Below are 27,912 nucleotides of genomic sequence, written 5' to 3' on the forward strand. Positions count from 1 at the left end.
CTGAAATCAGCACAGCAGACGTAGCGCCTTGGCTCACTGAGGGATATTGTGGATATTATACTCCGTGGAGCATCGGTTTGAGGAGCATGACAACCGGGGCCATTCCGGACGCAGCGGATTGGGAGAAGTCCGCTCTCAGTCAAGCCGGTAGGCTATAGAGTTCAATTATGACTGTCATTCAATGCGTTTTTTCGGTTGTTTAGCCTATACTGCGAATTAGTGTAGGCTACTGTATTTGTGTTACTCTACTGTTTGAATTAGGCGTACTGTTTTACCATATTATGCTTTGTAAATTATGACAGCAACAATTAAATAGCTTAGTTGAAAGGATTTCGTTTTGGTCAAGGAAAATGCAAGAGATTTTTGGCTGTATACATGAAGGCTATATATGTTTTATGCATATTTAAAAACATTATTTGTACAGCATTTCGACATAGCCTATAATCCCCAAAGTAGCTTGGCCTAATCATTAATCAAATAAATAAATGTATTTGCAGGTTTAACTGTCATTTTAAAGATTTACTTTGATTTTCTGCATTGGACCTTATTGTAATTTGAGACCTGGCGATGGAAAGAACGCTGACTGACTTGTAACTCGTGTATTGATCTTGATGGGAGATTTTTACATGCACTGATCGCAAATTAGAATTCAGCCCATTGTGGTTATTATACTGGCTAATTATCAATTTGCAGACTTGGTAGAGCTGTTTTGCAGATGTGGAGTTATTCACTGTCTGAGTAAAAAAAAAAAAATGTCATGACAGTATGACAGTCCGAAACAATAAATTAGGTCTTAAATGTTACTATTACCATCATATTAATAAACATGATTATTTTGAAAATAATAAATCATGGACTGGAGCCTATTTGCTCTCTCTCTGTGCCAGAGTTCTCAGTAAAAACATGTAACTTTTTATTTTGTTTTTATCATAAATGGTCCCAGCCAACATATCCATGTGGGGCCCAAATGGGTTAATGAATGGCTGTTCCACAGGCCCCATGAGAGAAACCCAACAGAGACCCACAAAGTTTTGTCCTCAGTATCCATGTTGGCCCCACATGTGGTTATGAAGCCCAACATGAGCCCACATAAAGCCAACATGGCAACCAAATGTGGGGCCAACATGGATACTGAGGATAAAACTTTGTGGGGCCCCAAGTGTTAACCCTTCTTTAATCCACCTGGGCTAGGTATACATTGTACAGTGAAATAGTTTTGTGACTGATTATGCATCTGTGGGTTCAGAGCTGATAAAGAGGAGGAACAGGATGGCAATATGGCTGGTACTGGGCATGCTCTGTCTGTCCCTGGTCCTGGTCATTCTGGGGCTCTACACCACCACTCGCACAGAGAGCCTCAGCATCACCGGATACACCTCTGGAGTCATTGTAAGTACATCTTCATCATTATCATCATTATCATCATCCTCATTATTATTAAAACCATCATCATTATCATCATAATCATAATTATGTTCATCTGCCATTTTGGTGAAAATTACTCACTATACATAAAAATTAACTTTTAACAACAACCACATTTTCTCTCTTTTTGTCATAAAAAAACGACACATACCTTAAGAATAAAGAGGTTGCAATGCCAAGAAGGCAGGTCTCCAGAAATGACTGACGGAGGAAACTGTGGTTTGTGAGTCGTTGTCTGCAAAACAAGATGTCTTCCAAATCATGACAGTTAAAATCTCATAAATGTCTTGAGAGCTATCATCATTCATGTTGTTGAACAAACCCTCATCTTATTAAAGCACATGACAGACAAACAACATACACTACCGTTCAAAAGTTTGGGGTCACTTAGAAATGTCCTAGTTTTCGAAAGAAAAGCATTTTTTTTGTCCATTAAAATAACATAAAATTGATCAGAAATGCTGACCTAGGCAGAGCTGCAAAGAAAAAGCCATATCTCAGACTGGCCAATAAAAATAAAAGATTAAGATGGGCAAAAGAACACAGACACTGGACTTTTTCTTTGCAACTCTGCCTAGGTCAGCATCCCAGAGTCGCCTCTTCACCGTTGATGTTGAGACTGGTGTTTTGTGGGTACTATTCAATGAAGCTGCCAGTTGAGGACCTGTGAGGCGTCTGTTTCTCAAACTAGACACTTTAATGGGGGTAACATTAGTGGCGTGATTCAACTGCACAGCTCATTGATGCTCCCAATTCTGTAGTAGTAGTAGTCCACCAGGGAATAATCTTTGCATAACAATAACATCAGTGAATGGAACTGTTATTTATCCCTTGACTTTATATGAAGTTTAATACTGCGTAAAGTTCACTACAGCAAGAGCCAACCTCTGGCATCTCTCTAACAGTGGCTGTTCTATTTGATCTCTGCAGTTGGCGTTTGGATCCTTCCTGGGTGTTCTTGGACTCTGCCTGGAGGAAAACCGAAAACAGCTGGTACATACTACTACTTCTCACTCATTTGTCACATTTGTACTATCCTTCCTCCTGAATGGTCTCTCTCTCTTCCTCTGCTTATCCCATCATGTTCTTGCCTGATCCATCCCTCTCTCTCATCCTCTTGGTTGTAGTTGCATCCATGCACAGCAGAGATTGATTTGAGTAACTCCAGGCTGTGTGCAGACTTTTTTCCCCAGCCCAACACTTTAACAACACACACGATAACATACGCACTATACACACACGTACACATGGATTTTGTGTTGTAGAAATGTGGTAGTGGAGTATGGGCGTGAGGGCACACACTTAGTGTTTTGTGAATTCTGTAATGAATGTATTGGAATGTTTTTAAAATTGTATAACTGCCTTAATTTTGCCAGACCCCAGGAAGAGTAGCTGCTGTCTCAAAGAGAGTGGGAGTGATTAAGAATAGAGAGTGGTGCGGTATCCAAGCCACAGCCTCAGTTTTGTGTAAAAGACAGAAATATGGTCTGGCCTGTAAAAGATAGAAGGAAAACCCCTAAAACGAATTGGATAATAGTCTTGAAAGATCTATGTCTAGGAAGATTTGAATCATTGTAGGCAGCTGATATTTGAAGTGAAACATATGCCCTTTTAATCGCTGCAACTAAAGACACGGTTTCTAGGGTAGAATTCAGGGTTGAGCATGTCAATCTTTCACACACCAACTAATAGAATGCAAAATTAAAGAACCTGATCTTCAACAAGCTTAGGCCAGCAGACTCAGCATGGCCAACGCTGTGTCTTTCCAGTCCAAACCATGTCCCATGGTACTCTCTGTTCTGTTGACTTTCAACCTCACACAGCAGGACTAGTCATTAACAAGTTAGAGAAGATGGACAGAGTAGCGTGTGTGTGTGTGTCTGTGTGTGTGTGTGTGTCTGCACGTGTGGGCGTGAGCGTGTGTGTGTATGCGTGTGTAGTGGAGAAGGATATTGATGAGTACGTGTGGGGCTCCTCCATACCATACCATCTCATTTTATCCAGCAGAGGAAAACATTGTGAAAAAGGAGACAGATATTGAGGGTATAAACTGAAAGCAACTCGTTCGGTCGAGGAAAGACGGGGAGATGGAGAGAGTGAGGACACCCCAGCATAGAGGAGAAAATGTGCCTGGCTTGGAAAGTATCTCAACGCCTGCAGTGCAGACGCACACACACGCACGCGCACACACACACACACACGCACAATAGTTAATGTATGAGTCTTAACAATTATTCCAGATGGGTATTTGTTAGCTGTTGTTCTGTGATCAATACATTTTACCACAGTTTTCTTGGAATTTAGAAAAACTGTAAACATTAATGAGCTTGTAATATAAAGTAAAGCAGTCTGCTGCTGATTATTCTCACCTGCTCATTTCTGTCTCTTGTTATGGTTCTTGTAATCGTATAAGAAAACAAGAGTATTTCCAATTTAAATCACAATAAATGTTAAAGAAGACTTTTTAATGATACTTCAATGTAGGTAAACAGAGACAGAGTGAGACCGCGAGAAAGAGAGCGAGAGAGAAGGGGGGGCAGTTCTGTTGATCTATAAGGATTATTACACTGAACAAAAATACAAATGTAAAGTGTTGGTCCAATGTTTCATGAGCTGAAATAAAATAACCCAGACATTTTCCATACGCACAAGAATGCACAAATTTATTTACATCCCTGTTAGTGAGCATTTCTCCTTTGCCAAGATAATCCATCCACCTGACAGGTGTGGCATATCAAGAATCTGATTAAACAGCATGATCATTACACAAGTGCACCTTGTGCTGGGGATAATAAAAGGCCTCTCTAAAATGTGCAGTTTTGTCACACAACACAATGCCACAGATGTCTCAAGTTTTGAGGGAGCATGCAATTGGCATGTTGACTGCAGGAATGTCCACCAGAGCTGTTGCTAGAGAATTTAATGTTCATTTCTCTACCATAAGCCGCCTCCAACGTCATTTTATAGAATTTGGCAGTATGTCCAACCGGCCTCACAACGCTGACCACGTGAATGGTGTATGGTGTGGGCGAGTAGTTTGCTGATGTTAACGTTGTGAACAGAGTGCCCCATGGTGGCGGTGGGGTTATAGTATGGGCAGGCATAAGCTACGGACAACGAACACAGTTGCATTTTATCAATGGCAATTTAAATGCGCAAAAATACTGTGATGAGATCCTGAGGCCCATTGTGATGTCCATTTTTTAAAAGGTGTCTGTGACCAACAGATGCATATCTGTATTCCCAGTCATGTGAAATCCATAGATTAGGGCCTAATGAATTTATTTCAATTGATTGACTTCCTCATATGAACAGTAAAATCAATGAAATTATTGCATGTTGTGTTTATTTTTTTGTTCAGTATATAACAGGCCACTGTATAATTCTAATCATGTCTGTAATCATGTCCAAGATAGACACGTCCAGCTATCTGTTAAACTGACATTGTCATAGACTCGACATGACCTCAGTGGTTGTCACGGAGTAGGGACCAGCTTATTGGCCAAAATGGCTGCCAGGGCTCCAGTCCTGCCAGACCACCCTGGTTTAATTTAGGTTACTTACTTACTGACTTAGGCTTATCTCCCACCAGAGATCACAGACCATTGACCATGTGCAGAGGTTTGCCCATGGCTAAATAGTTATGCTACGAGCGGTCTCTGAGGCTAGGGTAGTGTTTATTAGGGCAGGGGTTCTCAAACTTTTTGGGGGTGGGGACCCCTTTTGTGATAGCAAATTCATCAGGGACCCCCTCATAATCAGAACACAACTCGAATGAGATAAAAGAAAATAGGAGTTTTACAATGAATTCGGCAGTGCATGGCCGGACTAACCAAGTTTCGGGCCCTGGGAAGGAACATTTTAAAGGCCCACCTCTTGGAATTGCAGTTTTTAAGCTAATTTCCTGCAATACTACAACATTCTCTATGAGGCAGAGAGACAACTTTGCATTTACATTTTTTTTTACCAATATCCCGGTGAGTCTCCCAGGTCCATGTTTCCCAAGGTTAAGAACATAAACTATAGATTAATAATATTACATTGTATTGTATTACACCCTCTAAACTTATTCCACTGATCCCTTGGCCAAAATCGTTGAATCTGTTGTTGTTAGTAATATTCATTAACAAAAGAGAAACAAACAATGTTTTATACATATATAGTGCATTCGGAAAGTATTCAGACCCCTTGACTTTTTCCACATTTTGTTATGTTACAGCCTTATTCTAAAATGTATTAAATTATGTTTTTCCCCCTCATCAATCTACACACAATACCCCATAATGATGAAGCAAAAACTGGTTTTTATACATATTTGCAAATTTATAAAAAAAAATAGAAAACTGAAATATCACATTTACTTAAGTATTCAGACCCTTTACTCAGTACTTTGTTGAAGCACCTTTGGCAACGATTACAGTCTTGAGTCTTTATGGTTATGACGCTTCAAGCTTGGCACACCATATTTGGGAATTTTCTCCCATTCTTCTCTGCAGATCCCCTCAAGCTCTGTCAGGTTTGATGGAGAGCGTAGCTGCACAGGTATTTTCAGGTCTCTCCAAAGCTGTTAGATTGGGTTCAAGTCCGGGCTCTGGCTGGGCCACTCAAGGACATTCAGAGACTTGTCACAAAGCCACTCCTGCATTGTCTTGGCTGTGTGCTTAGGGTCGTTTTCCAGTTGGAAGGTGAACCTTCATCCCAGTCTGAAGTCCTGAGCGCTCTGGAGCAGGTTTTCATCAAGGATCTCTCTGTACTTTGCTTTGTTCATCTTTCCCTCGATCCTGACTAGTCTCCCAGTCCCTGCCACTGAAAAACATAACCACAGCATGATGCTGCCACTACCATGATTTACCGTAGGGATGGTGCCAGGTTTCCTCCAGACGTGACGCTTGGCATTAAATCTTTGTTTCATCAGACCAGAGAATCTGGTTTCTCATGGTCTGAGAGTCTTTAGGTGGCTTTTGGCAAACTCCAAGCGGGATTTCATGTGCCTTTTACTGAGGAGTGTCTTCCGTCTGGCCACTCTACCATAAAGGCCTGATTGGTGGAGTGCTGCAGAGATGGTTGTCCTTCTGGAAGATTCTCCCATCTCCACAGAGGAACTCTAGAGCTCTGTCAGAGTGACCATAGGGTTCTTGGTCACCTCCATGACCAAGGCCCTTCTCCCCCGATTGCTCAGTTTGGCCGGGCGGCCAGCTCTAGGAAGAGTTTTGGTGGTTCCAAACTTCTTCCATTAAAGAATTATGAAGGCCACTCTGTTCTTGGGGACCTTCAATGCTGCAGAAACGTTTTGGTACCCTTCCCCAGATCTCTGCCTCGACACAATCCTGTCTCTGAGCTTTACAGACAATTCCTTCGACGTCATGGCTTGGTTTTTGCTCTGACATGCACTGTCAACGGTGGGACCTTATATAGACAGGTGTGTGCCTTTCCAAATCATGTCCAATCAATTGAATTGACCACAGGTGGACTCCAATCAAGTTGTAGAAACATCTCAAGGATAGTCAATGGAGACAGGATGCACCTGAGCTAAATTTCGAGTCTCATAGCAAAGGGTTTGAATACTTATGTAAATCAGGTTTTTCTGTTTTTGTTTTTTTATACATTTGCAAACATTTCTAAAAACCTGTTTTCGCTTTGTCATTATGGGACATTGATGATGAAAAAAAATAATGTAATCAATTTTAGAATAAGGCTGTAACGTAACAAAATGTGGAAAAAGTGAAGGGGTCTGAATACTTTCCGAATGCACTGTATACACACTGAGTGTACAAAACATTAGGAATACCTGCTCTTTCCATTAAATAGACTGATCAGGTGAATCCTGGTGAAAGATATGATCCCTTATTGATATCACCTGTCAAATCCACTTCAGTCAGTGTAGATGAAGGGGAGGAGACAGGTTAAGGAAGGATTTTTTAAAGCCTTGTATGTGTGCCATTCAAAGGGTGAATGGGCAAGACAAAATATTTAAGTGCCTTTGAACAGGGTATGGTTTGAGTGTGTCAAGAACTGCAACGCTACTGGGTTTTTTACGCTCAACAGTTTCCTGTGTGTATCAAAAATGGTCCACCACCCAAAGGACATCCAGCCAACTTGACACAGCTGAGGGAAGCATTGGAGTCAACTTGGGCCAGCATCCCTGTGGAACGCTTTCAACACCTTGTAGTCAAATTGAGGCTGTTCTGAGGGCAAAAGGGGGTGCAACTCAACATTAGGAAGGAGGTCCTAATGTTTTGTACACTCAGTGTATATACAGTGCCTACAGAAAGTATTCACACCCCTTGACTTTTTCCACATTTTGTTGTGTTACAACCTGAATTTAAAATGGATTCAATGTGTGTAACTGGCCTACACAGAATACCCCATAATGTCAAAGTGGAATTATGTTTTTAGCAATTTGTACAAATTAATTAAAAATGAAAAGCTGAAATGTCTTGCGTCAATAAGTATTCAACCCCTTTGTTGTGGCAAGCCTAAATACATTTTTCATGTAGGCAGAGCGCTTTGGAGTAGGATTCTACTCAGGCCCATACTCTACACAGACTGGTGCGCCATAACCAATCAGAGCTGCAGTATCCCTATATGCAAATAGACCATTGCCATATATGGATCTGTGCCATTCACTTTGAACTGGACTGTGTTTACAGCATAAGTGGTCGCAAGTAGATGGGCTTGTTTTGAGATCAAAGCAAGAGCTACATGTAGCAAGGTGCGTACATTTGTTCATATTCTTTGCTAGTAAGTGAGTTATTAGCCCAGTTATAGCTAATTTCTAGTCAGCAATGGAGGAGTTGCTTCTTACAAGAGCACAAAACGTGCATTTCTAGCCATCTTTGAAAAGCCAGTCAGGTAAAGAGCTTTTTTTCTGTCTTAAAGGGGTAGTGTTGTATTTTGAGACAGGCTTGAATAAGCTAAGTAACGAATGGGCAGAGAGTAGTATAATTTATCTAGTTCTCTGTAATAATGGAATGGAAATAATCATTAATTTAATTTTGTAAAGTGGTTTCTTGCATCAAACAACACAACATTTTCAGTCACCTTCTTGTCTGAAGGACAAGTGGATAAACTGGTTAATGTCAATCCCTACATGTTTTTTTCAAAAGTCTCATAGAATGTAGGCCTACATTGAACACCACACATTGTCTGCTACTGTAGGCTGACTGATAGAACAGCTATTATCATGTTAAAATGTTATGGGATGCATTTTCTCCATAGTTTTTTATGGTAGGCCACTCTGATAGGCCTACATTATGATCAAATAGCCACAGTAGCCTACTTGGCCACTGTTATAACTAACATAAAGCGGATACAGCCTCAGTGTTCACAGTAAACACGTGGCAGAAGTTGCACCGGATTTTCACAACGTTCAAGTTTGAGCTCATCAGACCTGAAATTTGCTAAGTGCCGAAACATTGGTTATGGGTATGCTTGTAATCATTAAGGACTGGTGAGTTTTTCAGGATAAAAAATAAATGGAATGGAGCTAAACACAGACAAAATCCTAGAGGAAAACCTGGTTCAGTCTGCTTTCCACCAGACACTGGGAGATTAATTCACCTTTCAGTAGGACAATAACCTAAAACACGAGGCCAAATCTACACTGGAGTTGCTTACCAAGAAGACAGTGAATGTTCCTGAGTGGCCGAGTTACAGTTTTTACTTAAATTTACTTTAAAATCTATAGCAAGAGCTGAAAATGGTTGTGTAGCAATGATCAAAAATCAATTTGACAGAGCTTGAAGAATTTTGAAAAGAATAATGGGCAAATATTGCTCAATCCAGCTGTGGAACGCTCTTAGAGACTTACCCAGAAAGACTCACAGCTGTAATTGCTGCCAAAGGTGCTTCTACAAAGTATTGACCCATGGGTGTGAATACTTATGTAAATTAATATTTCATTTTCATTTTGAATAAATTTGCAAACATTTCTAAAAACATGTTTTCACTTTGTGATTATTGGGTATTATGTGTAGCTGGATTAAAAAACATGTAATCAATTTTGAATTCAGGCTGTAATACAACAAAATATGGAGTAAGTCAAGCGGTATGAATACTTTCTGAAGGCACTGTATATATATTCAGATCTGGCCGCGGAACCCTGCAGTGTTACAGGAGGGGGTCGCAGTTCTGGAGCGACCAACTAGGTGTCATCCTCCGACAACCTTAGGCACCTCCTCCTGTCGGGACTAATCATCATCCTATTGGTGTCACCTGTGTCTATCGGTTCACCTGTGTATTTATGCCCTCACTTCCCTGTGTTCCCTTGCTCAGTTTTCTCTGCTAGTTTCTCTATGTCCAGCAGTACTACTCAGTGTCTGATCTGAGATCTATGTACAGGTACTTGAGAAGTGTTCTCCCTGTTTCGTTATTTGTTTCAGTCTTAGGTAGTATTTCGTATTTTGGCTGTCAGCCGGTTTTTAGAGACTTATTTGCTCCGCCTTTCTTTTATCGTGATAAGTCCGTTATTTTGTATTTTGGCTTCGGGACCACCAGTAAATATCCTTGTTTCACCATCTCTGCCTACTGCCTACTGTATATCCTGCACCGCACCTGGGTCACACCTCACACCAACCCTTACACTGCAGTACCTCCGCGGACGAGAACCCCTGTAGTCCATGTACAGTTTTCTTCATTTTGGTGCCTACCCACTGGGCACAGATATCATTTCAACTTCTAGTTTTTATTTACAATTCATTGAGATGTCAACTAACGTGACTTCAACGTGAAGTCCAGCATGTCATTGGATTTAAGTTAAAAGTTGGGTGAAAAAAAATATTAAATTCCCTTACGTTGATGACTTTTTGCAAATCGAATCAGTTTTCCACGTTGATCCAATGTCATCAGATTGAATTATTTGTAGAAACTACAGAGGGTAGTGCGTACGACCCAGTACATCACTGGGGCCAAGCTTCCTGCCATCCAGGACCTCTATACCAGGCAGTGCCAGAGGAAGGCCCTACAAATTGCCAAAGACTTCAGCCACCGTAGTCATAGACTGTTCTCTCTGCTACCAAAAGGCTTCTTAACAGCTTCTACCCCCAAGCCATAAGACTCCTGAACAGCTAATCAAATTATCTATGCATAGTCACTTTACCTCTACCCACATGTACATATTACCTCAATTACCTTGACTAACCTGTGCCCCCACACATTGACTCTGTACCGGTACCCGCTGTATATAGCCTCACTACTGTTATTTTACTGCTGCTCTTTAATTATTTTATATTTTTATATTTGTCTTATTTTTTATTTTTTGCTCATCTATTTTTTACTTAACAAATAACATTTGATTTGATTCATTCAAGTTGAGTGAAAAGTTTGCTTTGACACAGCTGTTTGCATTTTGTCTGACATAATGTATTGAATCCATATATGCTCCCAAGTGTGTTTGTTGTAACAATCATTTGGTCTTCTGTCTTCATCAGACCCCTGATGAAATTGAAACTGGGCACACACTGGTTGAATCAACGTTGTTTCTACGTCATTTCAATTAAATTACCTTGAGCCAACGTGGAATAGACATTGAATTGACGTCTGTGCCCAGTGGGATTGCTACAACCCGCTTGGGAGGATATACGCAGTGTACTGTCTTCCTAGTTTTGTTGTTGAACATTAGTCCTACTAGCATGTGCTCAGTCATGTGTGTGTTCCTATCTTTTCTAATAATTTATTTTTCCCTTCCTCTCCAGCTTGTGGCGGCCATTGTTTTCCTCAGCTTCGGGATCATAGCCTCCTTCCTGTGTCTGGTGGTGGATGGCGTCTTCATCGTTTTCAACATGGTGAGTCACGTTGCTGCTTCACGTGTGTCTTTCAACTCAACAGATCACATGGTATTTGAGACAATTTTGACTGTAAATGGAAATCGAATCTAAAACTCATTTATTTTTCATTCAGAGTGAAAATAGCAATCTTGGTGGGGAAAAAATAATTTATTTCTCATTTATTCAGTCGGCAGTAGGCTTGATCTCAGTTTCTCTTCCCCAAGTCTGTTTAATTATGTAAATTCTGCATTTCTTCTGTTTTTCTCTAAACTGTGAGCAAGAATTAATAATGTCAATGCAGACAGAAGTAAGTCTTTGGGTATAGCAAACTGGTCTCATAGACTAGACATAACATAATAAATGTAAGTCCTTGACACTCACATTAGTATGATATGTTTAGTTTGGTATGGTTACAGATAGAAGGTTACTTAAGGCAAAAAACGAAAGAAGGATGGTTGGTCGGGGTGTATGGGTGGGCATATAACGTGACCGTCTAGCAACCCAAAGGTTGCATGTTCGGATTTCCTCACGGACAACTTTAGCATTTTAGCTAATTAGCAACGTTGCAACTACTTACTACTTTATAGCTACTTTGCAACTACTTAGCATGTTAGCTAACCCTTCCCCTTCCCCAAACCATATCCCTTTTAGCTAAACCTTCCACTAACCCTAATCCTTAACCCTAACCTTAACCTAACTCCTAACCTTAACCCTAACCCCTAGAGCTAGCTAACGTTAGCCACCTAGCCACCTAGCTAACGATAGCCACAACAAATTGGAATTCTTAACATATCATACGTTTTGCAAATTCAGAACATATTGTACGTTTTGTGATTCGTAACAAATCATAAGAATTGTAATTCGTAACATATCATAGGAAATGGATGATGGACATCCCACCCCCCCCATCATCACTAGTTCTGTTCACAATCATCAACCGGCCAAATCAAGTCCATATTGTCATCTGGTTTAGATGTCTGCCTCTACATTCTATCAATGCTTATCCTTATCCAGCTTTTGTCACAGAAAAATTCCAATGCACTGTACAGATGTAGGATCTTAATTTGAGCAAGTTTGCTAAGCAGGAAGATTATTATGTAGATTATAATGAATCAACATTTTTGTTGGGGTTGATAAATGTTTCATAAGGGAAAATCAAGTCTGAAATGTCAAAGTGGAAATTACTGACTTCAGAAGCCATTTCCTGCATTAAAAAGGAAAGTTCTCCTGCAACAGGGTGATCAAATTAAGATCCTACATCTGTATGTATTTCGTACTTACAGAGGTCAATAGCAGAGTTGACTTGACTAGTTCCAACGTAGTGTCCAACTAGTTGATATACTTATCTACAGTATGTGTTGAACATACATAACTACTTTCTGTTTACAACGCCTTAGCAAAACCTGAAAAAAACACTGCTTCTGCTTCTAACACATACAGAGTTGACATACAGAGCTGCTTCTAACACATAGCAGAGTTGACTTGACTAGTTCCAACGTAGTGTCCAACTAGTTGATATACTTATCTACAGTATGTGTTGAACATACATAACTACTTTCTGTTTACAACGCCTTAGCAAAACCTGAAAAAAACACTGCTTCTGCTTCTAACACATGAAGTGCAGTCGCAAAAACCATCAAGCTCTATGATGAAACTGGCTCTCATGAGGACCGCCACAGGAAAGGAAGACCCAGAGTTACCTCTGCTGGAGACAATAAGTTCATTAGAGTTAACTGCACCTCAGATTGCAGCCCAAATAAATGCTTCACAGAGTTCAAGTAACAGACACATCTAAACATCAACTGTTCAGAGGAGACTGCGTGAATCAGGCCTTCATGGTCGAATTGCAGCAAAGAAACCACAACTAAAGGACACCAATAAGAAGAAGAGACTTGCTTGGGCCAAGAAACACGAGCAATGGACATTAGACCGGTGGAAATATGTCCTTTGGTCTGATGAGTCCAAATTTGAGATTTTTGGTTGCAACTGCCGTGTCTTTGTGAGACACATCTCCGCATGTGTATTTCCCATCGTAAAGCATGGAGGAGGAGGAGGTGTTATGGTGTGGGGGTGCTTTGCTGGTGACACGGTCTGTGATTTATTTAGAATTCAAAGGCACACTTAACCAGCATGGCTACCACAGCATTCTGCAGCAATACGCCATCCCATCTGGTTTGCGCTAGTGGGACTATCATTTGTTTTTCAACAGGACAATGACCCACACCTCCAGGCTGTGTAAGGGCTATTTGACCAAGGAGAGTGATGGAGTGCTGCATCAGATGACCTGGCCTCCACAATCACCCGACCTCGACTCAATTGAGATGGTTTGGGATGAGTTGGACCGCAGAGTGAAGGAAAAGCAGCCAAGCTGGTTGAGAGAATGCCAAGAGTGTGCAAAGCTGTCATCAAGGCCAAGGGTTGCTACTTCGAAGAATCTAAAATATATTTTGATTTGTTTAACACTTTCTTTGGTTACTAAATTATTCCATATGTGTTATTTCATAGTATTGATGTCTTCACTATTATTCTACAATGTAGAAAATAGTAAAAAATAAAGAAAAACCCTTGAATGAGTAGGTGTGTCCAAACTTTTGACTGGTACTAATATATATATATATATATATATATATTACATCCGTCTTCTGCTTCTAATATACGCTGAGTGTACAAAACATTAGGAACACCTTCTTAATATTGAGTTGCACCCCGTTTTGCCCTCAGAACCGCCTGAATTCGTTAGGATATGGACTCACAAGGTGTCAAAAGCATTCCACAGGGATGCTGGCCCTTGATGACTCCAATGCTTCCCACAGTTGTGTCAAGTTGGCTGGATGTCCTTTAGGTGGTGGACCATTCTTGATACACACAGGAAACTGTTGAGCGTGGAAAAACCCAGTAGCGTTGCAGTTCTTGACACACTGAAACCGGTATGCCTGGCACTTACTACCATACCCCTTTCAAAGGCACTTAAATCTTTTGTCTTGCCCATTCACCCTCTGAATGGCACACAATCCATATCTCAATTGTCTCAAGGCTTAAAAATCCTTATTTAACCTGTCTCCGCCCCTTCATCTACACTGATTGAAGTGGATTTAACAGGTGACATCAATAAGAGATTATAGCTTTCACCTGGATTCACCTGGTCAGTCTATGTCATGGAAAGAGCTGGTGTTCCTAAAGTTTTGTGCACTCAGTGTATATATATTTTACATCCGTCTTCTGTTTTATTGGAGAACTTTACAATGCCGGAACAATATGGAGTGTAATTGGTAATGCTATTAAAAAGGGGTGTGCCGGAATTGGATGGAGTCATTGCAACTGTGTTTGAACCATACAACTGCAGTCTATTCAATTATCTCATGCATTAAGATATCATGTCTCTCTGTTCCTCTCGCTCTCCCTTCCCACACCAGGATGTCCGTCCTCTGAAAGCAGGGAGATGCCAGTTTTACAGCAGTGGAAACAGCTACATCTATGAGAATTACTATGCCTCTGTAAGTACAGCTGCACGCATAACAATATGACTTGCTGTTAGCTATACTGTCCAATTCTGAAAATATGTGTAGTACATAATGTCTGGCAGGGGGAAAATTACATTTTAAGGGAGGGGTCGATCACCTTTGACAAATCTCTGCTTGTACTGTACCTGTCACTCAATACTGTTGATTGGAGTGTCTGCCTCCTCTTGCAGGTGCCATGCCAGGGTCTCACGGAGTCATGTAGTATGAAGGTACGCAGTGGGACCTGCTACTGCTGCGACCTTTATGACTGTGCCAAGTGAGTCAAAGATACACATACATTAAAGGTCCATCATGTAGCTTTGTGTACGACCCAACAGATTTCTGATTGAAATGTTATACATCTGTCATTCTCATTGAAAGCAAGTCTGATAAGCGGTAGATCCAACCGGGAATAATCTAACTGGGTAATAGAAATGCAGTGCTAAAATAGCTATATAATAATAATAATAATAATAATAATAATAATAATAATAATAATAATAATAATAATATGCCATTTAGCAGACGCAAAGCGACTTACAGTCATGCGTGCATACATTTTTGTGTATGGGTGGTCCCGGGGATCGAACCCACTACCTTGGCGTTACAAGCTTTTGTGCTACCACTCCATAAGGGCGGAGATAGTGAGTAGTGATCTTGAGGGCAGAGTAGTGATCTTGATAATTATCTACCCATTTCCAGGCTCCCTTGTCTTGCGAAAATACTAGAATCATTGGTCAACAAATGGATGTTATTTTCTATCTGTAAATTGCATTCATAATGTTAATCGATCTGGATTCAGACCTAAACATAGCACCACTACGGCTACCATGCTTGTTGTAAATCATATTGCAAATGCTTTAGATGACAGAAAGAATTGTGCTGCCAGGCTTGTCAAAAGCTTTTGATACTTAATCAAATAAAATGTTATTGGTCACATACACATGTTTAGCAGATGTTATTGCGGGTGTAGCGAAAAGCTTGTGTTCCTAGCTCCAACAATGCAGTAGTATCTAACAATTCACAACAATACACAAATCTAAAAGTAAAATAATGGAATTAAGAAATATATAAATATTAGGACGAGCAATGTCGGCGTGGCTTTGACTAAAATACAGTAGAATAGAATATAGTATATACATTGAGGGAAAAAAGTATTTGATCCCCTGCTGATTTTGTACGTTTGCCCACTGACAAAGAAATGATCAGTCTATAATTTTAATGGTAGGTTTATTTGAACAGTGAGAGACAGAATAACAACAAAACAATCCAGAAAAACGAATGTCAAAAATTTTATAAATTGATTTGCATTTTAAATGAGGGAAAGAAGTATTTGACCCCCTCTCAATCAGAAAGATTTCTGGCTCCCAGGTGTCTTTTATACAGGTAACGAGCTGAGATTGGGAGCACACTCTTAAAGGGACTGCTCCTAATCTCAGCTTGTTACCTGTATAAAAGACTCCTGTCCACAGAAGCAATCAATCAATCAGATTCCAAACTCTCCACCATGGCCAAGACCAAAGAGCTCTCCAAGGATGTCAGGGACAAGATTGTAGACCTACACAAGGCTGGAATGGGCTACAAGACCATCGCCAAGCAGCTTGGTGAGAAGGTGACAACAGTTGGTGCGATTATTCGCCAATGGAAGAAACACAAAATAACTGTCAATCTCCCTCGGCCTGGGGCTCCATGCAAGATCTCACCTCGTGGAGTTGCAATGATCATGAGAACGGTGAGGAATCCGCCCAGAACTACACGGGAGGATCTTGTCAATGATCTCAAGGCAGCTGGGACCATAGTAACCAAGAAAACAATTGGTAACACACTATGCCGTGAAGGACTGAAATCCTGCAGCGCCGGCAAGGTCCCCCTGCTCAAGAAAGCACATATACAGGGCCGTCTGAAGTTTGCCAATGAACATCTGAATGATTCAGAGGAGAACTGGGTGAAAGTGTTGTGGTCAGATGAGACCAAAATTGAGCTCTTTGGCATCAACTCAACTCGCCGTGTTTGGAGGAGGAGGAATGCTGCCTATGACCCCAAGAACACCATCCCCACCGTCAAACATGGAGGTGGAAACATTATGCTTTGGGGTGTTTTTTCTGCTAAGGGGACAGGACAACTTCACCGCATCAAAGGGACGATGGACGGGGCCATGTACTGTCAAATCTTGGGTGAGAACCTCCTTCCCTCAGCCAGGGCATTGAAAATGGGTCGTGGATGGGCATTCCAGCATGACAATGACCCAAAACACACGGCTAAGGCAACAAAGGAGTGGCTCAAGAAGAAGCACATTAAGGTCCTGGAGTGGCTTAGCCAGTCTCCAGACCTTAATCCCATAGAAAATCTGTGGAGGGAGCTGAAGGTTTGAGTTGCCAAACGTCAGCCTCGAAACCTTAATGACTTGGAGAAGATCTGCAAAGAGGAGTGGGACAAAATCCCTCCTGAGATGTGTGCAAACCTGGTGGCCAACTACAAGAAACGTCCGATCTCTGTGATTGCCAACAAGGGTTTTGCAGAGGGGTCAAATACTTATTTCCCTCATTAAAATGCAAATCAATTTATAACATTTTTGACATGCATTTTTCTGGATTTTTTTGTTGTTATTCTGTCTCTCACTGTTCAAATAAACTTACCATTAAAATTATAGACTGATCATATCTTTGTCAGTGGGCAAACGTACAAAATCAGCAGGGGATCAAATACTTTTTTCCCTCACATATGAGATGAGTAAAGCAGTATGTAAACATTATTAAAGTGGCCAGTGATTCAGGGCCCTCACCTCCTCCCTGTAGGCTGTCTCCTCATTGTTGGTAATCAGGCCTACCACTGTTGTGTCGTCTGCAAACTTGATGATTGAGTTGGAGGCGTGCGTGGCCATGCAGTCATGGGTGAACAGGGAGTACAGGAGGGGGTTGAGCATGCACCCTTGTGGGGCCCCTGTGTTGAGGATCAGCGAAGTGGAGGTGTTGTTTCCTACCTTCACCACCTGGGGGGCGACCCGTCAGGAAGTCCAGGACCCAGTTGCACAGGGCGGGGTTCAGACCCAGGGCCCCGAGCTTAATGATGAGTTTGGAGGGTAGTATGGTTTTGAAGGCTGAGCTATAGTCAATGAACAGCATCCTGACATAGGTATTCCTCTTGTCCAGATGGGATAGGGCAGTGTACAGTGCGATGGCGACTGCATCGTCTGTGGATCTATTCGGGCGGTAAGCAAATTGAAGTTGGTCTAGGGTGTAAGGTAGCGGTGATACTATCCTTAACTAGCCTCTCAAAGTACTTCATGATGACAGAAGTGAGTGCTACGGGACGATAGTCATTTAGTTCAGTTACCTTTGCTTTCTTGGGTACAGGAACAATGGTGGACATCTTGAGGCAAGTGGGGAAGGCAGACTGGGATAGGGAGAGATTGAATATGTCCGTAAACACTCCAGACAGCTGGTCTGTGCATGCTCTGAGGACGCGGCTAGGGATGCCGTCTGAGCCGGCAGCCTTGCGAGGGTTAACACGCTTAAATGTTTTACTCACATCGGCCACGAATACTACAGTCAATGTGTTGATAAAACTTTGGGAGCGTTTTCCTCAAATTTGCTTTGTTAAAATCCCCAGCTACAGTAAATGCGACCTCAGTATATGTGGTTTCCAGTTTGCATAAAGTCCAGTGTTGTTCTTTGAGGGCTGTCATGGTATAGGCTTGAGGGGGAATATACATGGATGTGACTATAACAGAAGATAATTCTCTTGGGAGGTAATGCGGTCTGCATTTGATTGTGAGGAATTCTAGGTCGGGTGAACAAAAGTACTTGAGTTTCTGTATGTTATCACAATCACACCATGAGTAGTTAATCATGAAACATACGCCTTTCTTCTTCCCGAGAGTTCTTTATTCCTGTCTGCGTGATGAACTGAGAACCCAGCTGGCTGTATGGACGGGGACAGTATATCCCGAGAGAGCCATGATTCCGTGAAACAGAGTAGGTTACAGTCCCTGATGTCTCTCTAGAAGGAGATCCTCGCCCTGAGCTTGTCTACTTTAGACTGAACATTAGCGAGTAATATACTCGGAAGCGGTGGATGGTGTGCACTCCGAATACCTCTTCTCCGACGGCGGCGTCTTGGAGCAGCCTCTGGGATAAGTTCAATTGCCCTGGGGGGTACGAACAAAGGATCCAATTCGGGAAAGTCGTATTTCTGGTCGTAATGCTGGAGAGTTACCGCCACTCTGATATCCAAAAGTTATTTCCGGCTGTATGTAATAACACAAAAAAAACATTCTGGGCTAATAATGTAAGAAATAACACACAAAAAAACAAAATACTACCAAGTTGCTTAAGAGCTAGAAGCAGAGCTGCTATGTCTGTCGGCGCGATCTGAAGACCATGTTATTCTGTTGAATAAAGCTGTCCTCGATAGGGTTGGGTACTGATGCTTGCCGACGGTTTCATAATTATCTCAATGAACTCAGGCCATCAAGGTAGATGGGGTCAAATCTGAGTTCCTTGAGTTACATAAAGGGGTGCCTCCTGCTGTTTTCAAATCTCACAGAGGGCTAGGACTGTTACATATAAGTGTGCTTAGCCTGATGTCTAAACTGGACTTTCTGGATGTCTGGGTGCATGTTTACAATCTTTATAAATAACATAAAAAAATATTTGTATGCAGATGATACATTGTTGTATTCCATTGCGCCATCGGTTGGCCAAGCCTTTTCATATTTGAAGTCTGATTTTCAAGCACTGCGGAGGTCACTAATGGATCTAAAGTTAGTGCTAAATGCAAACAAAACAAAATGCATGTTTTTTTTCCTAGGTCCCATAACTCAGATTAAATGAATTTGTAATGACTAGTTTGAACGGTATACAAATTGAGCGAGTTCCTTCCTACAAATATCTGGCTTGATGACAAACTGTAATTTATAAAACATGTCACTGAGCTGGAGAAGAAGTTTACGTTCATGGTTGGTTTCTTTTATAGAAACAAAGCATGTCTGACTTTGGTTAATAGGAAGGAAATTGTCCAGGCCATTTATGTCTATTTTAGATTATGGGGGATATTATCCATCTACAATTAAACCACTAGATGCTGTTTTCCATTGTGCTGTTGGGTTTATTACTGGTGATGGATATAGAACTCACCATTGTGTTTTGTATAAAAAATGTGTTGCGCCTCTGTATGTAAGGAGAGGGGAGCATTTTCTTGTCCATCTACAAAGCACTCATGCAGAAACTTCCTATAGATCTTATCATCATTAATTCAATTTAGACTTACAAATTACCAAACCTGGTCTCAGGCTTGAAAAACACTGGAGGCCCCTTCGGTCTACACAGAGTTGGGTAAAGCTGCTTTTAGTCTTTTTGCGCCCTTTATGTGGAACAACTTACAGAGCTCTCTGAAATTAGATGTTCTGGTCTCTCTTGGTCAGTTCAGCGTAATGATCGGAGACTTCTATGTTGATAAATGTCTGTTTTTCTTAATATATTTTATGTTTGATGTATTTATGCAGGGCTCATCTGTAAAAGAGACCCTAGTCTCAGTATTACTTCCCTGTCAAAAAAAAGGTAAAAAAAAAAAACAATGGTCTGGAAGAACTCCTGGGCCTGCCCAACTCATATCATACTACCTTAATTGTATAGCTTTATAAAGTAGCATAATGTTATTCTATGAATGGCATATTAATAGCATAACTAGAATAATATTGTTATAGGATTGGTTGTTAGTGATGTTGTCCTCTCTTGTAGTGGGGGCTACATGAACAACTACTATGAGTTTGTGGGTGTGCGGAGCTGCGGGGACGTGCTGTCCCTGTACGTGTTGATCTGGGTGCTGACCAGCCTCAACCTGGTGGCCGCCTTCCTGGGTATCCTGACCACCGCCGTGCTGGGAAGCATCAAGGACAAGGTGAGAGACACAGGCAGCTGCAAAAAATTCCACTCTAATGTACTTGTGCAATACTTAAAGGTTTGTGGTGTATAATCAGGAGTCTTGTGCAGTACTTGCAGTTCAATCATATCCAGGTCTTATTCCATATTATATTCAACTTGGGGAAAGGGATTGGGAAAAATCATCAAAATCAAGGTGGCAGCATTCTCTTGCCTTTCAGGCTCCTGCCCATGCCAAACATTCTTCGCAGTAGCCCACAGGTGTGTGGCAACCTGTAGTGGCGCTCTCCACTGCCGTGGTGCTGAAGCGTCAGCGCCTTTCTCCTGCGCTGTCTAACGGTAGCTGTCCATGGTTCTGAAATACTTTGGTATTTTCTCGGAGCTCACAGGTTAACATTGGCCTCGATTCAATTCGTAGCGCTGAAGATCTGAGCTGTAGCGCGATTGAAATTTAAAGGTAATTTTCGATTGAGCCGACATATGCAGTGTTTACCTTGAATGCAGTCTCTGCGAACACAGGAATATTGCCTTTAAATTTCTATCGTGCTGTAGCGCAGGTCTTCAGCGCTACGGATTGAATCGAGGCCATACTGTTCTTCATTATAGGGACATTTTAGGGAAATTACACTCCAAATTCAAAGTTTCTCCGATGTTTTCAGGTTGTGTAGATCCAGCTATGTGCCGCCTCAACCTCAAACGAATGTAAAAGATAAGCACAACAAATCTGGAAGTTACATGGTGCTTATCTTTTCCATTTGATATAGCTGAATCTACAAAACAGATGACCTGGGACATCTGAGATCTGATAACATAACTCACTTTAAGTGCACTATACGTGTTTGATGCCCTATTCCCTATATAGTGCACAACTTTTGACCCGAGTGATGAAGGATCTAGAGTACGGGTTTCTTTAAGTGAGTGGAGGCGAATCACATAACTGTTGCTTGACTGCACCTATAATGCTATTAATGAGACAGACTGGCATTTATACAGTAGAGTACAGTGAGTCCATTCAAGGTGTACCGTATCTAGCTGTGTTCCAGAGGAGTGGAAGTGAAGCCTCTGTCGAGGTCAAACACAGCAAGAGATAGGAGTTGTGGAGCGTAGCAGAGGTATCAAATTACAGGCAATCTCCCAGATGATATATCATGATGACTCCTAAGGACATATGGTGTCAAGATAAAACAGTGTGAGCCGGTAGGGGTGTGGGCCGGGGAGCCATTAAACTTTACGACTTTCTTCTGCTATCATTGTTCTTCTGCTATGAAATCGTCTAAATACTGCCAGTGTTTGCTTTAGTCTGCCTGGAGTGCAGGGTTGATCGTTTTTGGGACCATTAAGCCAGGCAAGCTCAATCAAGCACAGATCAAGTATTTACAATTATTTCAAATAGTATTTGAACCCAGGTCTGTCTGCTAAGCTTGAAGGGGTGGATGGTTGTTGGGGAAAGGCATATTCATACCTTTCAGATCAACAATGTATTTTAGTTTCGCAGCAATCCAGATTCTAAATGTCACGACTCACTTAAGAGGAAAGAGAGATATCTCTCTGACGATCATCCTACGTTGAATGGCCCCAGGAGAAACAGAACAGTTAACTGGCCCTGATTGAATTAGGGATGTGTGGAGAGGAGATGGCGGGGAGGGAGAAGGGCAAATGTTCTGTGTTGCGGCACGATAGAGCAGGGAGACACCGAAGGGCATAGCCCAGGAAGACACACATCAACGTCAGAGATAAGTTTTTTTAGAAATCGGAGAGATCCCCCTTCCACCCCAGGATCCCCCACCCCTTCCTGTCTTATCCAAATACCATGGCATCGCTATAATTCTCTCTCCCCACCACTTCTGGTTGATGAGCAGCGTGTCAGTGTGTGTGCGAACAAGCGGTTGTGTGTGCGTGTATGTGTGGGGTGGGGGGGGTGGGGGGGGCGGATGTGGTCAGAGTTGGATGTGTGTTCATCTATGTGGCAGACATTGGGCGACACAGTTCCTCTATCTCAGGCCAGGCCAGACCTGGGATTTGCGCTGTTCTGGGAAAGAGAGCGAGGAAGCCTATTGACTTCAGATCAAACAAGATATTAGGGCTGAATAGTTGCCTACCAGGAATGCGTTGAATTTAAGGTTGTTGCTCACGCCATCTTCATCTCCCAAACCATCAAATTACATTTTATGGCAGATGAAATCTGAATACTTTTGTATGGACATCATTTCAGATATCCAGCACAAGCCTTTGTGTGTGTGTGTGTGTGTATTTTGTGATCACATTTTGTTTCATAATACACACGAGGATCACAGCACACTCTTCACTTGTAACAATTAACAATCACTTTGAACCAAAATGTGTTTGTGTTTGACAGAGGAGCAGCTCAGTGACCCTGTCGTCAACTCATCTCTCCGAATGGGGATGTCTCTCCTCCCCCACTGCCCCCCTGCTGATGGACAACACCAACACAGGACACCAACACCTCTACCCAGTCAGTCTCTCGCGCTCTCTCACGCACACACAAGTGATATCCATACAGCAACATGCTGTCTCCTTAAATAAACCCCTGTCTATATATTTTAAGGTCATCCTTTGTCCTAAACACACCTTGCTTTCAGTGGGAGTGCTGGCAATTGTCTTGTCACTTGTAACTCTGCTTGCTCCCACCCCTCCACTCCTGTTAGTATTGGAACAGATAAGAGCAAAACCCACTGGCTAAGTGTCAAAGCAAACTCATCTCTCGCAGATAGTGAATACATTTAAAAAAAACACATCCACATGAAATGCATGATAAACACACCATAAAACGTATTTAGTGCAAAACACGACAATAAAATTGCTGTTTCCACTGAATCTTCAGTGTGGAAATGAATGTTAGTGTAATAAGTGTGTCTCTATCCCACAGGTCAGGCTCATGACCCACATTTGCTGTTCCCATATAATGAATCTGATCCTTTTCTCTGCTATGGTTTTACTAGACGAATGAAGCCCTATACCGAAACGGAGGTTGTAGAAACAAATCATTGCCGTCCTGGAAAAACCTTGCATCTCCTTGTAACCTTTTAGATTTTGGTTGTTGTTTTTTTTTTTACACACATTGAAAGTAGTCATTCCCCTTCATGTGCAGTGAGTTTTTAAATTACTTTAAGACCAATCAAAGTCACTCAAAACAGCTTGTGAATATCCGTGACTATGGTAATAGATCTGAAAATATATTTCAAAAATCCATTTATGATAAGTTTTCTTTTTGGACATACAGGGCTCTATTTGAATAAACCTGATGCAGGTAAATCCTAATGCTGGCGGTAGCATTATAGGTTTAGGGGTGTGTCCGATTATTTTTTTTACATTTTCACAACCGAAATGATGGGCACATTAGATGGCGGTGGCACGAAAGGGCTGGGTTTTGATGAATAAAAAAAGTTGTGGGTGTGTCGAGGCTTGGCCACTCACTGGCCAATCAGAATGTGCTCCATGGTTAAATAATGTTGGGTATTTATGGTATTTTATGTTGTCATCAACTCCAATTCTAATGTTAGTCCGTTTATAGCCAGTTCGTTAAATAGCCTGCCCCATATTTTGCTAAATATTTTGAACATGTTTGCAGTCCACATTGTTCTAATTGCATTGCTTCAATATGGAAATACATTGTTAACCATCAGCTATAGCATTCACACTGATAGGGGCTAGGCCTACTGTAAATAGCAGTCTGGACATAGACATGACAACTTAGTCAATAAGCAAAAAATCTATTAGCTAGGCTATTGATAAGTCCTTCAAAGACAGTGTTCGATTCTAATCTAATTCTAATTAAAACGAAACAACTTGTTTTAAATAGGCTTGTCTAAATACAATTACAGGCACCATAATTGCTCCTCATGGGTGTATAATACAGACTAGGCAACTTAGACAATGGAGGGTTTTACGCACATCCAAACTTTTCAGAGGAGCTGGATAAAGATCCAACATAAAGAGAAAGGGGGAATGTCAACTGGCAGCAATTTAATGTTTTATAAACATCATAGAACGATCTTACAGATCATATTTGCATTTCACCAGAAATAGCAGATTAAATTGTATTGCATTCGAGCCATGTACGTTCTCACCATAAACCCATGGACAGTGAATCTTTGTAAAAAGTTTGGTTTTTAATCAAATGAAACAAAAAACAATATTTTAAACCAAGGACAATATTTCTAAATAGGATCGAGTCAGAAGCATGATATCATAAATCACATCTAGTTCCATGAGCATAAGGCAATGTGTGCACACGTATCGGCAGGAGGCATGGATGTCTGTCCTATTCATTGAATATAGTTTCTGAAATAGTATACACTAACCCTACAATAGGCCTAGTTATAACAAACATGTACTGTAGCCAATCTAGTATTATTTTTATTGGCTTCAACATGGAAATATTTGTCAACACATAATGCACTGCATGTTCCAGCCATGGAGAATTGGACATTGCCCAAATGTTATAATAAGATTAGCCTACCATCGCGGTTGATATGGCCTGTTAGTGACTTTCCCACGTGAAAGGTAAACAAACGAACAGGAAAATAGTCTAGGCTACAAGCGGATTCAGCACCAACTTGATGTTCCTAAACAGACTTCCTACAGTCACTGACACCTTTCATTCAATGAGCATCACACACAGGTCTAATGAGTCCAAACTTTTTGCAGAAGCTGCTGCAAGGACATAAATAATGTCCAATTATAAAGAAAAAAACGGGAATGTCTGACTTAACCAATTGCGTTACCGCTAAGACCAGCTTTTTGTGAGTCTTAAATAGCACCAGTAGCGCTGCTTGAAATTGGCACAATAACGCACCTTAAATATCTCCCCGCCTCCCTCCTCAGTGCAAGCGAGCTAATATAAGACAGGTAAAATACCAACACTGGTGAAAGGGTTTTTACAAGTCAAAATGGCCGAAGAGCATGTGTTTAACACTAGCGCCGCCTTAACGGCAGCCAAAAATAGAGCCCCTACATGGTTTTTCAAGGACGCCAAAGACGTATTTCAACAACAACCTCTGTTTCGGTCTTGGGCCTAAGTAGTCCTGTTATTGGTCTAGTAAAACCATAGAGAGAAAGGGGTGAGATACTGTACATTGGATGGAAACTCACAGATGTTCTGGGAGGACTCAGCTCCCTCTGACATCCCATATTGCCCTGCTGCCCTCCCCTCTGCCCACCGTCTACCTTACCCTGTGTATTAAAAACACAGCTATGCAACTACTGGCTGCTAGAAAGACAGAGCACCAAGTAGCCCTAGTAGATCATGGCAGGTGCATGACTCAGCAGAGCTAACAAGAACAGCCTCCAACCAATGAACCCCCAGAGAACAAGAACTTGTCTGAGACGCAGGTAGCTTAGTGGTTAAGAGCGTTGTGCCAGTAACCAAAAGGTCGCTGGTTCTAATCCCCGAGCTGACTAGGTGAAAAATCTGTCGATGTGCCCTTGAGCAAGGCACTTAACCCTAATTGCTCCTGTAAGTCGCTCTGGATAAGAGCGTCTGCTAAATGACCCCAAAAAATATTAGGCCTACCTCCATTTGGAATATTTGTTACTTTTATTTGCTTATCCACTCAAATAGGTGATGTTCAAAGTCTGCTATTTGCAATTATTCCCAAGTAGAGTGTAGTTACAAATGGAAAAATATTGTTTTCCCCTCTTTGCCCAGCCGAATCAAACTAAGCTTTGTTTGTTTTGTGTTTGTGTTTATTTGACATCTATTACGTTTATTTGGTTATCCACTCCAACTGGTTGTGGTTTTCAATTCAAAGTCTGATGTTTGTAACTATTCTTTACCTAGTAAAGTGTAGTTATAAATGGAACAAATTAGCAAATTGAACAATACCGTTTAGCTGAATCCAACTAAGCTTTGTGTTTTCTGTTTTGTTCTGTCTTTCAGAGAGCATCCCTATACTTTGCCCCAGCGGCGGGGGCGGAGTTCCCCCAGAGTGATTCATCAGTACCCCCCCGTCCGGACCCCAACCCCTCTCCCTTCGCCCCGCTCTACAGTTGAAGTCGGAAGTTTACATACAGTGAGGGGAAAAAGTATTTGATCCCCTGCTGATTTTGTACGTTTGCCCACTGACAAAGACATGAGTCTATAATTTTAATGGTAGGTTTATTTGAACAGTGAGAGACAGAATAACAACAAAATAATCCAGAAAAATGCATGTCAAAAATGTTATAAATTGATTTGCATTTTAATGAGGGAAATAAATATTTGACTCCTCTGCAAAACATGACTTAGTACTTGGTGGCAAAACCCTTGTTGGCAATCACAGAGGTCAGACGTTTCTTGTAGTTGGCCACCAGGTTTGCACACATCTCAGGAGGGATTTTGTCCCACTCCTTTTTGCAAAATCTTCTCCAAGTCATTAAGGTTTCGAGGCTGACGTTTGGCAACTCGAACCTTCAGCTCCCGCCACAGATTTTCTATGGGATTAAGGTCTGGAGACTGGCTAGGCCACTCCAGGACCTTAATGTGCTTCTTCTTGAGCCACTCCTTTGTTGCCTTGGCCGTGTGTTTTGGGTCATTGTCATGCTGGAATACCCATCCACGACCCATTTTCAATGCCCTGGCTGAGGGAAGGAGGTTCTCACCCAAGATTTGACGGTACATGCCCCCGTCCATCGTCCCTTTGATGCGGTGAAGTTGTCCTGTCCCCTTAGCAGAAAAACACCCCAAAGCATAACGTTTCCACCTCCATGTTTGATGGTGGGGATGGTGTTCTTGGGGTCATAGGCAGCATTCCTCCTCCTCCAAACACGGCGAGTTGAGTTGATGCCAAAGAGCTCGATTTTGGTCTCATCTGACCACAACACTTTCACCCAGTTCTCCTCTGAATCATTCAGATGTTCATTGGCGAACTTCAGACGGGCCTGTATATGTGCTTTCTTGAGTAGGGGGACCTTGAGGGCGCTGCAGGATTTCAGTCCTTCACGGCGTAGTGTGTTACCAATTGTTTTCTTGGTGACTATGGTCCCAGCTGCCTTGAGATCATTGACAAGATCCTCCCGTGTAGTTCTGGGCTGATTCCTCACCGTTCTCATGATCATTGCAACTCCACGAGGTGAGATCATGCATGGAGCCCAAGGCCGAGGGAGATTGACATTATTATTATTTTGCGTTTCTTCCATTTGCGAATATTCGCACCAACTGTTGTCACCTTCTCACCAAGCTGCTTGGTGATGGTCTTGTAGCCCATTCCAGCCTTGTGTAGGTCTACAATATTGTCCCTGACATTCTTGGAGAGCTCTTTGGTCTTGGCCATGGTGGAGAGTTTGGAATCTGATTGATTGATTGCTTCTGTGGACAGGTGTCTTTAATACAGGTAACAAACTGAG

General features: G+C 41.7%; 1 protein-coding gene across 1 annotated transcript; it reads left to right on the top strand.

The window, feature by feature from the left end:
• On the top strand, window positions 1-26,639 carry LOC121567546 (transmembrane protein 255B-like). Its single transcript, XM_041877676.2, has 9 exons — window positions 1-147; window positions 1,247-1,389; window positions 2,356-2,418; window positions 11,118-11,207; window positions 14,603-14,683; window positions 14,881-14,966; window positions 20,428-20,587; window positions 22,925-23,041; window positions 26,468-26,639. Exons 1-9 carry the CDS (start codon window positions 87-89, stop codon window positions 26,579-26,581), a joined length of 915 nt encoding a protein of 304 aa, XP_041733610.2. The 5' UTR covers window positions 1-86; the 3' UTR covers window positions 26,582-26,639.
• Window positions 26,640-27,912: the final 1,273 nt, after the last annotated feature.

Source organism: Coregonus clupeaformis, chromosome 6 (assembly GCF_020615455.1).
Source record: "Coregonus clupeaformis isolate EN_2021a chromosome 6, ASM2061545v1, whole genome shotgun sequence".
Classification (NCBI taxonomy): Eukaryota; Metazoa; Chordata; class Actinopteri; order Salmoniformes; family Salmonidae; genus Coregonus; species Coregonus clupeaformis.

Coding starts and splice junctions, on each gene's coding strand:
- LOC121567546 (XM_041877676.2), top strand. CDS start 87: ATGACAACCGGGGCCATTCCGGACGCAGCGGATTGGGAGAAGTCCGCT. Junction 14,684..14,880: donor ATGAGAATTACTATGCCTCT/GTAAGTACAGCT, acceptor CTCCTCTTGCAG/GTGCCATGCCAGGGTCTCAC. Junction 14,967..20,427: donor GACCTTTATGACTGTGCCAA/GTGAGTCAAAGA, acceptor CCTCTCTTGTAG/TGGGGGCTACATGAACAACT.